The sequence below is a fragment of the Chinchilla lanigera genome, unplaced genomic scaffold, assembly GCF_000276665.1.
Source record: "Chinchilla lanigera isolate Chin_1 unplaced genomic scaffold, ChiLan1.0 scaffold00099, whole genome shotgun sequence".
In the NCBI taxonomy this organism is placed as follows: Eukaryota; Metazoa; Chordata; class Mammalia; order Rodentia; family Chinchillidae; genus Chinchilla; species Chinchilla lanigera.
The window spans coordinates 7,830,571-7,841,180 of NW_004955500.1; the positions used below are offsets into that span (position 1 = coordinate 7,830,571).

The 10,610-nt window shown below is 50.9% G+C and overlaps 2 protein-coding genes across 6 annotated transcripts in view; both read right to left on the minus strand.

The window, feature by feature from the left end:
- Ddn (dendrin) overlaps positions 1 to 2,827 on the minus strand; it is a gene marked incomplete in the record, with an annotated part of 4,639 nt that extends 1,812 nt beyond the window's left edge. Inside the window, 3 exon segments of one of the 2 annotated variants that reach the window (XM_013505680.1) lie at positions 1 to 237; positions 633 to 704; positions 2,497 to 2,827. In XM_013505680.1, the coding sequence (XP_013361134.1) occupies positions 1 to 237; positions 633 to 704; positions 2,497 to 2,708 (521 nt within the window). 2 annotated transcript variants of the gene reach the window in all.
- Positions 2,828 to 3,979: 1,152 nt separating this feature from the next.
- Positions 3,980 to 10,610, minus strand: part of Prkag1 (protein kinase, AMP-activated, gamma 1 non-catalytic subunit) — a 15,863-nt gene continuing 9,232 nt past the window's right edge. The window contains exons 3-12 of one of the 4 annotated variants that reach the window (XM_013505684.1): positions 6,682 to 6,747; positions 6,507 to 6,588; positions 6,350 to 6,408; positions 6,166 to 6,211; positions 6,008 to 6,062; positions 5,647 to 5,773; positions 5,377 to 5,542; positions 5,185 to 5,222; positions 4,778 to 4,924; positions 3,980 to 4,668 (exon numbers count right to left, since the gene is read on the minus strand). In XM_013505684.1, the coding sequence (XP_013361138.1) occupies positions 4,561 to 4,668; positions 4,778 to 4,924; positions 5,185 to 5,222; positions 5,377 to 5,542; positions 5,647 to 5,773; positions 6,008 to 6,062; positions 6,166 to 6,211; positions 6,350 to 6,408; positions 6,507 to 6,588; positions 6,682 to 6,747 (894 nt within the window). In that variant the 3' untranslated portion in view covers positions 3,980 to 4,560. Of the gene's footprint in view, positions 4,669 to 4,777; positions 4,925 to 5,184; positions 5,223 to 5,376; positions 5,543 to 5,646; positions 5,774 to 6,007; positions 6,063 to 6,165; positions 6,212 to 6,349; positions 6,409 to 6,506; positions 6,589 to 6,681; positions 6,748 to 6,783; positions 6,937 to 10,610 lie in introns of all 4 variants that reach the window. The other 3 variants (XM_013505682.1, XM_005406688.2, XM_013505685.1) reach the window with 3 other exon arrangements.

Here is a 10,610-nt window from a genome sequence, read left to right on the forward strand (position 1 = left end):
CTGCGGCGTTCCTGACGGGCCTGGCCCGGGGGGCTCCGTCGGGGCCCGCCAGCCTTGCGCCTTTTTCGTTCTGTGTCCTTGGCCTCCCGCTCCTGCGACGCTGCTTTCCTTTTCTCTTGCTCCCGGGCTCGGAGCTCGGCCGGGGGCCCCGCCCGCCAGTTGGTCGCCTCCTGCAGCACCCTGGAGGCCCAGGGCCGGCGGGGCGGCGGCTCAGGGGATCCCGGGCGCGGCCTACACCTGGGACAACGAGCAGGAACCCGGGTGAGCAGTTTGTGGGGGAAGGGGCCGAGGTCCGGGGGGCCGGGAGCCCGGGAGCCCGCCCGGGGCCCCCGCGGGAAGGGGCATGTGCGCACGTGTGCACGTGCGTCCGTGTCGGGGGTGGAGTCGAAGTGGGGCTTCCGCCCGCCTCGCCGTGCGCACGCTAACGGCGCCTGCCCCATCTCACCTCTTGCCCTTTCTCACACCCACTCCTGTCCCTCGAACGAGGTCGGATGAGTCAGGCCCCAGCCCTCGAGCGGTGGGGGAGGGAGGCGCGGGAAAGCGAGGGGAACCGGCCGCGTTTGCTGGTGCCTGCAGGGCGGTCTGGCCCCGCTCCCTGCCCACCGGCTACTGCCCCTCACCCCTGCACTCACGTGCGGCTCGGGGACCCGCGGGCCCAGGGGCTGGCCTGGAGGTCCATGAGCTGTCGAGAAGGAGCGCGGCGGCTGTAACGGCAGGAAATAGTCTTCACTTCGATCACCAGCAGCTTGGACTTCTGCACCCAGAGGCAGCTGCCAGACTCCTCATCTCGGCGCTCCCGGGGGCTGTCGGGCCCCTCGGAGAAGAGCGGGCCATCCAGCATCCTGCCCCACCCCACCCGGCCCCCCACCCTCCCACCCGCCCCGGGCGCCCCCTCCTGGCTCGGGGAGCCGGCGCCCACTGCAGAGCGGCGGGCCGGGGACTGGGAACTATATATACCCCGGCACACGTGTGTGCCTCAGTGTGTGTGTGTGTGTGCGCGTGTGTGTGCGCGCGCGCACGCATGTGACACTGCGCGGACTGCTCGGCGCTGCTACCTCCCCCACGAGCACGGCCGCCCCCTGGGGCGTGGGATTGGACACCCTTTCCCATTGCTCTTGTCCCCCAAGCTTGGTGGGACCCGCGCACGAGGGGGCTGGGAGGGACCGCGGAGTCTCACCGAGCTGACAGTGTTTCCCTCCTTTGCCCCCATTTCTTCAACCTTCCTGCCGTTTTAACCCTCTACTCTCCTGCTTGTCAGCTGCGTGTCCACCAGAAACCCCTAACTCCCTGCCTCGGACTTGCTTCCCAACAGGGAGTGGTGAAAATGGAGTTCAAGGTCTTCGCCTGCCACTCTTTGCTGGTTTCCATGGGGTTGGGGTGCAGGAGGGGCTGGTTAGTGGCTGGGGGACTATTTTTAGCGGCAGTGGCATTCGGGTGCAGAGATAGCTGAGTAACCAGCTCCCAAGCCGTGGAGGAGGCGGTGGCTTTGAGGAAGCTTTTGTGAGTCTCTGGGGGAGAGCTGTTCCCCACTTTGAAAAAGAGTGACCCTCCCACCTTTAACTCCTCACCTTTACAGTACTGCAGCCCAGGGTTGATGGAGCTGGACAGAGGTCTGTATGGTCACCTAAGGTGCTTCGCCACTCTCATTCTAGATACTTGTCCTTGGGCACACGTGGAAACCCCCCCACACACACACACACAGAGCAGACTCTCTTCCCCAATCCCGCAGCCAGGATTCGGCGGTCACACTGTTCTGTGCCCACACAAGCCCTGCCCAGCCTTATGGAGGACAGAGCTGCGTGCTTATGCACTTGCACCCTTGCGGAGGAGGGTGGCGGAGTGGTGTGCTCCCTTGGCAAAACCAGTCCCCTCGCAACTGCGGATAAAAGTGGTCTCGATTCATGTCCCAGTGTAGAGTTCCCCCTCACCACCAAAATGCCTAGTTCACTTAGTCCCTGTGTGAAGTGGAGCTCACCCTTTGGGTTCATCCTGTCCTAGGGGGCTGCTGGTTACATCCACAAGATCCCTCCCCCTAAGCTATACCAGGTGTCCCCTGATTCACCATGGTAATGTTAGTGGCAGCACAGCCCACGCCAACCCTTCCATGCAGAGACTTAGCAACCATGCCTGGCAACCATGGGAGCAGCTCCAGTGGAAGGGAGGGGTACAGGGAGAGGGAACAGTATTGCAGTGGTTCCTCAGGAAGAAGGGACAGTTTGCCTCCCCTCCGAGGGAGAGGTAAAATTAGAAGCCTGCGAGCTCTCAAATTCACCCCTTATTTTTGTTTCATCCTCAGACTCTGCAACTGACTGGTTGGGAGAAATGTAGTGGAGTACTTTGGGTACAGACCTTTCCTTTAAGGGGCCAGAGTGTTGTGGGGCTGGGATAGGGCTTGCTGAGGAGCAGCACAAAACCCACGCCTGCTGCTCTCACACGGACCCTGGGAACCCAGCCATCCCAGCCCCACCCACTTCCCCCTTAATTCCATGTACCTACCGGCTGCACTGGTGGCTCTGCTTGAAGATGCCTCCGTCCACCCTGGACCCACTGCAGTCCTGCAGCTTTTTAAACCCCGGCCTCCTCCAGACAAACCCTCTTTCATGAGGGAATGTGACATGAGACATCTGTCCTTTCAACCATGTACCCACCCACACACTAATAACTTGGAAACGTCTCTCCCGCAGCTTTGGGAATGTGCTGAGCGCCATGAAGAGGTGAGCACAGAGGCAGAAGCCTCACAGGGGTGTAACGGGGAAAGCTCAGCTCTGACAAGTGCCTGGACGCTTTCCCCGTGTTCCCTCAAGAAGCCGTGTTTGCAGGAACCTCGTCTGTGTGCTGGAGTGCCGTCAGAAGGTTCAGGCACAGTGGAGGGCAGGCCAAGCTATTACTCTGAAACTGCTGCTGGCTCACTTGGGAAACCATCAGACCTGCAAGGCAGTAGTGACACAACGCCCAGAACCCAGCTCCCAGCGTGTTTGGCATGCTGTCTGCATCCACAAGGTTTCCATGCAGGGAATGGGTCTGATGGTGTGGCCATGGTTCTGCTGTTCCCCCACCCCCTACTCTCTAACTTACTCTTACCCTGGAAGAAAGGCAGTGGGCAAAGGACTACAAATTCAGATACTACCAGCCCAGCAAAATCCAGCCACAGCCCTGCCTCCCTAAGGCCAGGTGAAAACGGTGTGTGTTCTCTCTGCCTCAACAGGACCCTGCGCCTGCCCACTCTCTGGAGACCTAACACTGGTGAGGCTTTCCCGTGGCGCAGACAGAGGGGAAGTGAGAGAAAAAACTAAACTACAGGGACTAGGGTGGGGAACAGTTGAAAAAGGAGAATTAGAGAAGGAACACAGTAGTGTAGTGAAATAGCTTGAAACCTGCACCAGAGCATCTGGGATCAAATCCTAGCTTTACTTTTTACTGGCTGTGTGGCCTTGGACTAGTTTCTTGGCCTCTCTGGGCCTGTTTTTAAAAATCTGTTAAAACCATAGTAGTATCTAGTAGTGTCCTGAGGATTAAATGAATTAACATATCCCTAATCAAAAAATGTGAAATCTGGCCAGGTGTGGTGGCACATTGCCTGTGATACCTGCTATTCCAAAGGCTGAGGCAGGAGAATTGAAACTTTGAAGTCAGCCTGGGCAACTCTGTGAAAGTTTGTCTCAAAATAAATTAAGAAAAGGGGGTTGGGAATGTAGCTCCATGGTAAAAGTGCAGGCACAAGGCTCCAGTACTGAAAAGAAAAGTACTGAAATTTGACATGTTCTAATATTTGAAACACTTATGGTTCCGGACATTTTCCATAAAGGATATTCAACCTGTACTAGTAAAGCACTAAGAATGCTATCTGGCACCTCATTGTGTGTGTGTGTGTGTGTGTGTGTGTGTGTGTGTGTATGAATGATGTGTTGAAGACGCCACATGAAGTAGAAAGGCTGAAGAAACCGTGTCCATCAGCTGTGTCCATCAAAATCAAATACTATAATACCACAAGGAAACTGCTGTCATTTAATTAGATTTGCCATGAAAATAGCTTGGCTCACCACTCTGCGCTCCTCCCCCACCTAACCATCCCCCTCATATGCACACAGCTCAGGAACCCCGAGGCCGTCCTCCCCACTCCAATGAGGGCAAGAAATGTCACTAAGTGGACTCAGCCTCCTCCAACTGCATGACAGGAACACTAAAAATGTCTTTATGACCCATTTGCTGTGCTGTTGTCTCAGGGCAGAGACACAAGCAGAGGCAGGGTGAGGTCTAGGGATCTCTTGGAGATCAGAATTTGCCTGCGGAGCACAGCGCCCTGTTTCACCCAAAAAGGGGCCATGCCTCAGAGGACGGGGCTAGGACTGGCAAGGCTGAAGGTTCTTAAGTATGTGTGTGAGGGTGGGGCAGCCACTCCTCCTCTTTTCCCTCCTGTCTCCCATCTTCTGGAGAGAGGGTAGGGGGTCCTGTGCGGGGCAAGTGTCGGCTGAATGCTCCCAAGGTTTCCTCGGCTTCCCAGAGCTTCCAGCAGGTGGACAGTGGGGCCTGTCTGCACTCCACCTCGCCCCAGCGCCCTGCTCAGGGCTTCTTCTCTCCCCCCGTGAGCACCAGGGCCTGCAGGATGTCGGACAGTGACACAATCCCCTTGACCACATCTTTCTCATCCACCACTACAAGCCGGTGAACCTGGCACAGAGCGACAAGGAGAAGGGGTGTTCAGTGCCGGCCTCGGTGAGTGAGCCCGCAGCCCCTGCCTCTCTCAGGCCCACCCCAGCTCCTCAAGGCTGGTCCCCACCTCTGCCTCCACCAGCCTGTTAATTATGGTCTCCAGAGTCTCGTGAAGGTAGCACTTGAGAACACCCTCAAAGTAGTGTGATCGATGCTGCAGGGCTTTGGTCACAGATACGTCTAGGTTGTTGTAGGTCTTTTCTGCTGCCAAATTCTGGGGAGAGGGGAAGGGCTTGCAAGGAAGCAAGGGAGCCAGGCCCCAAGCTCCCCAGGACCCACCCAACCTCACCAGAAAGATCTAGGGCAATTGTCAGCCATGCCCACAAGCCATAACCAGCTCCTTCAATTCCTTTTTAAATAGGACTTGAAAGCTTGGAACTTCCCAAGACCCTTAGGTTACAGAAGAGACTCCTCCCTCTCCACATTCAACACCCACTGCCCATCCCTACTTCCCAGCCCATCCACATCACTCACGATAACATCAAACTTGGAGTAGATGTCCACCACGCGCCCTAGGGGGACAGAGGCCGCTCAGCAAGTAGGATCTGGCCTCTGAGGCTCCCCCTACCCACACAATTGCCCTCCTGGCTGAGCTGAGGGGAAAGCAGATTTTCTCAGAGTAACCCGATCCCTGGAATCCTCCCTCTCTCCTTTCTAATCTCTCACCTTTATCATCCACCACTGGCAGCGCTGAGACTCGGTGCTGTACAAAGATGCCCAGAGCCACATAGACAGGGGTGGTAGTGCGGACCATAGCAATATTGGCATAGGTGCCAATCTGTAGCTCTTCCAGAGATTTAGCCATGAACTCTGGCTTGGGGAACTCGGTAATCTGAGAAAAGAACCATTAGCTTAGCTTTTAAGGCTCCCAAACCATCCTTGAAGAACTTTCCAACCTACTATGTCAGAAACAAGACTGGGTTGAAGATAACTTACAAACAATTTGAGGAACTTGAGGATACGCTTGTGAGTAAGGATGTACAAGGTGTTCCCCGATTCTGGGTCAATAACTGGCAGCCTGTGGATCTTGTTTCGAATTAACGAAGAGACAGCATCAAACAAGCTGTGAGAAGGTGGAGGACAAAAGGTAAGTTCCACAGTGTCAGTAAGGACAGTTCCTTAAAGTGTGTTCAGAAAACTGATGCTGAAAGAGGGGGCAGTGTTCAGAAAAGATTTAAACAGCAAGCGAGTGAGTGTTGGGAGGAGTATCTTTTCTCCCTTCTGCCCCTTTCCTTGGGTGTTTGGGGCTTTAGTGGTGCTGACGAGGCTGTTCCTTCTTTTGGGTAAGTTAACTCACCTGGCATTAGGAGAAATGCAGACAAGTGGCTTAAAGGAGTCCTGTAGGTACACCTCTGAAGGGAAAACAGGCAGTTCATGCAACACTGCTGTGGAAAGGCATTTCCCAAGAAGCCCTCCATCCCTTCATCACTGCACCACCCCAAATTCTCTACATACCTCTCCAAGTTTCTATTTTGTGTTCTTCTAGCTCGTAGATCTGTACCTAGAAGAAGTAGCAACAGAATCTGAGACCTGATCTCCTTGCTTGGTTTATCCTTGTGACTTGTCTGGAGGAAAATAAATGGGAATGGGGGCCTTTGGCAGGGAACGTAGTTTTGATCTTTGGGCTAAGGCTCCTTACCAAGGCTGACTTATAGTAACGGTGTAGAATATTGATGAAATCGGTGATGGTCAGCATGCCTAGAGGCCAAGACAAGAGCCCTCAGCACTCCCCAAAGCTCCTCTCCCTGCCCAGCACAAGATGCCAATAATACTGTGATCCAGAAATTTTTGCTTACCCACAAAACTTTGCTTCTTACTATCCCACAAAGGGGCAGCACGTACACCATTCGTTACCAAAGCAAAGAAAGCTTTCTTCACCTGTAGCAAAGAAAGTCAATCATAAAGGGAAATTCACAGGGGCAGGAATATAAGAAAAAGGGATTGGTATGCTGCTGAAAATGTGAGACTAACCCCATAAAAGGATGAAGCTGCTATCCCTGGGATGAGATGGGATGAGAGGTACTGAACCAGAGACTCCTAGGAAGTGGGAAGGGACAAGAAGATTCTACTCACCTGTAGGGAAGTATCAAATACAACCAATTTGGAGCTGGTAGGAATCAGGTCATAGCAGCGATGGGACTTCATGAAGGAAGTATACACACTATTGTTGGAGTCTGGGGTCTCTGCATGGGGTGGGATAGTTAGTAGCTTTGCTCCATGGAACAACTTCCAGTCAAAAAAGAAAAAAAGTGTTCTACTTTCACAAAGATTTAAAACATGGTTTCTAGTAAGGCCCCCTATTCTGTTTTGTTCCAACTGTTCTCACAAAACCTGGACAAACCCCTTCAAAACTATTTCATCTAATGCCTGCCTCCAGCTAAGACTGTATTTATTGGTACCTCAGGTAAAAGAAGGCTGATTAAAACAGAAAGTCTAAAACATCTCTCATTAACCAGCTCCAGTCTACAAATTCCATTCTATCTTTAGTTCATATTTTTCCTTCCACCTATTTAGCATGTTGTTTTCACCTGTCTTTCTCAATGAAGATGAGATACCAAGTGAGCCTTTTTTTTGAGACAGGGTCTCAGTTCAGGTTGCCCTTGAGCTCACTTTGTAGTCCAGGCTGGTCTTAAACTCCCAACGATCGTCCTGCCTCAGCCTCCCGAGTGCTGGAATTACATGCATGTGCCACCATGTCCAGCTCCAAGTGAGCTTCTTAAGCCTCTCCCAAGACCCACAGGTGGGAAAGTCATGATAGGAGCTGGGCCATTTCTTGAACATTAATTGGAGCCCAGTAATCATCCTGGCTCAAAGCACCCTGAGGGTCCATTCTGGGGTCACACGGTGAATAAGGGTTCATTCTACCTACTCTAAACAAACTGGAGAGCCTGGCTAGCTTTTCTCCATTCCTGTGATTTTTTTTTTTTTCTTTTTCATACTGTGCATTGAACCCAAGGCCTCACAAATACTAGGCAAGCACTCTTCCCCTAAGCTACATCCCTGGCCCTTTTTATTTATTTTTTATTTTGAGACAGGGTCTTGCTAAGTTGTCCAGGATGGCCTCCAACTTGCAAGCCTCCCCAGTAGCTGGGATTATAGATGTGTGCCACCATGCCTAGCCATTCCTGTTATTGACTGACTGATTATATATATCTCCAAGAATTGAACTCAGGACCTCATGCTTGCCAGGCAGATGCTGTACTGCTGAGCTATATCTCCAGCCCTCCCGTGTTTTTAATTGTTTGCACTAAACTGGAAAAGCAACCTCCCCCAAAAAACAGCCTCAATGTGCTACGTGTACTTAAAAATATTACATTATTTAATTCTTTCTTTTTATTTATTTATTTTTTTGTCTTTTTGAGACAAGGTCTCCCTATGCAGTTCAGGTTGACCTTGAGCTCACTTTGTAGCCCAGGCTGGTCTCGAACTCGCAACCATCCTCCTGCTGCAACCTCCTGAGTGCTGGGATTACAGGCATGTTCCACCACGCCCGGCTCTATTTTTTTTTTGGTTTTTCTCCCGTACCGGGAACCAAACTCATGACCTTGCACTTGCCAGGCAGGCGCTTTTGCCGCTGAGCTAAATCCCCAGCCCCCTATTTTTTGTTTTTTTGAAACATAGTCTTGCTACGTAGATCAGGCTGACCTTGAATTCACTATGTAACCTAGGCTGGCCCTGAGCTCTCAGCAATCCTCCTGCCTCAGCCTCCCAAGTGCTGGGATTACAGGCATGTGCCATCATGCATGGCTTCAAATTCTTATCATACATCTGTACAATAAGTATTGTCCTGCTGTTTCCAATAAGAAACATTTGTACAGCAGTTAAATAAACTGCTCAAGGTCACACCATTAGTAAGTGGCAAGAATGCCTCAAAGCCATCTCGCTGTTCTATCCAACCCCAGAGATGAGCACACTGACTTCTTCTAGCTGATTATTTTGGTATTTATACTGCATATTTGGTAGTTACACTGCATGCCTGCCTTGCTCCTTCCTATTTTCTTCATTTTTGATCAATATCTATTTTCCTAAAGGAGACGGGAATTTTTAGTGCTTTTTCCTACCAGAATCCCATCACAACCATCCACTTCTCACCCTCCTCACCCCCATTCTTCCAGCAGTTAAACACTGATACTGGTTACACCAATACTTGTACCATTTTGGCTAAATACTGATTATCAAAGCCAACCCAAACAGTAAACTCAGATTTTTTTCCTTTTTTTGCAACTTTTTTTCCTGGAGTGAACAATGGTCTTTCCCTCTCATTTGCTTAGGTTTCTATGTACAATACTTCCAACTAATTCAACTCGCAGGCTTTTCACCAACTGTTTAACATATGCCTGCCAGCTGGACTCACCAGTGGTACATGCAGGACTGTCTGGTCAGGTAGTGTGGCACAGTCCTATCAGGTGCTACAAGCCCCCCGACATAAATGTGTTAAGTCTCCCAAGCAGTGGAGAGGCAATAGATACCACCGTATCAATTTATTTATTTATTTGTCTTTTTGAGACAGGGTCTCGCTATGCAGTTCAGGCTGGCCTTGAGCTCACTCTATAGCCCAGGCTGGTCTTGAACTCGCAACGATCCTCCTGCCTCAGCCTCCCGAGTGCTGGGATTACAGGTGTGCGACACCACGCCTGGCCCTTACCCTATCAATTTAAACCACCAGAGACATCTCTCAGGGGCCTCCTGACCTGCTCCCATCTGGGCTGGATGCCTGGTATGCACGGCTGCTGTTCTGGGCTCCTCCCCACCACCATCAGGGGGTGCCTCACACCTCTCTGCACTCCTGTCTTCTGTAGCCCATGTTTTCATCTTTTCTGGTTATCCCCTTGTCCTGGTGGACCACATCTCCCAGTAGCTTCCTGAGAAAGGGTGCATGGGAAGTAAATGTTTGGAGACTTTGAAGTCTGTAGATATCTTTATTCTACCCTCATCCTTCCTTGATTTAGAATTTGACTGGATAAAGAATTCTACACTGGGGGCTGGGGATATAGCTCAGTGGCATAAGTACTTGCCTGGCAAGCCTGAGGTCATGAGTTTGATTCCTGGTAAAAAAAAAAAAAAAAAAAAAAATTCTACATTGGAGTTTATTTTCCTGCAGAATGCTAAAGGCCATTGCTTCACTGTCTGTTAGCTGCTGGTATTGCTGAGAGTCCCAAGCAGTTTGGATTCTTTTTGACTTTTTTTTTCCTGTCTGGAAACTCACAGGATCTTTTGTTTTTTGTGTGCTGAAATCTCACGATGCTTTAGGCGAGTCAGATGCACCCACTGTACTGAGTATTCAGTGGGTTCTTTCAATATGAAAACTGTCTTTTAGTTTCATGAAATATTATTAAAATTTTGCCTTGGTTATTTCCTTCTCTATATTGACATTTTTCTTTTTCTGTAACCCCTATTATTTAGATACTAGACTTCCGGGACTCACCTTTTCATGTTTGCTGTTTTGTGTTTTTGTTTTTTTGTGTGGTGGTACTAGAGATTCAACCCAGGGCTGTCACACTGAGCTACATCCTCAGCCCCTTTTATTTTGAGACAGGGTCTCACTAAGTTGTTAGGTAGCTTACGCTGTGCTCAAATTTGTGTCTTCCTACCTCAGCCTCAGAATGCCGAGCTTATAGGTGTGTGTCGCCAAGCCTGGCTTTGTTGTTGCTTTTGAGACAGGGATTCATTATGTAGCTCAGGCCAACCTTAAACTCACTATGTAGCCCAGGCTGCCCTTCAACTTGGAGCAATCCTCCTGCCTTAGCTCCTGAGTGCTGGGATCACAGGTGTGCATCTGAATGTTGTGGTTTTTTGTTTTTTGTTTTTTTTTGTCTTTTTGAGACAGGGTCTCGCTATGCAGTTCAGGCTGGCCTTGAGCTCACTTTGTAGCCCAGGCTGGCCTCGAACTCACAACGATC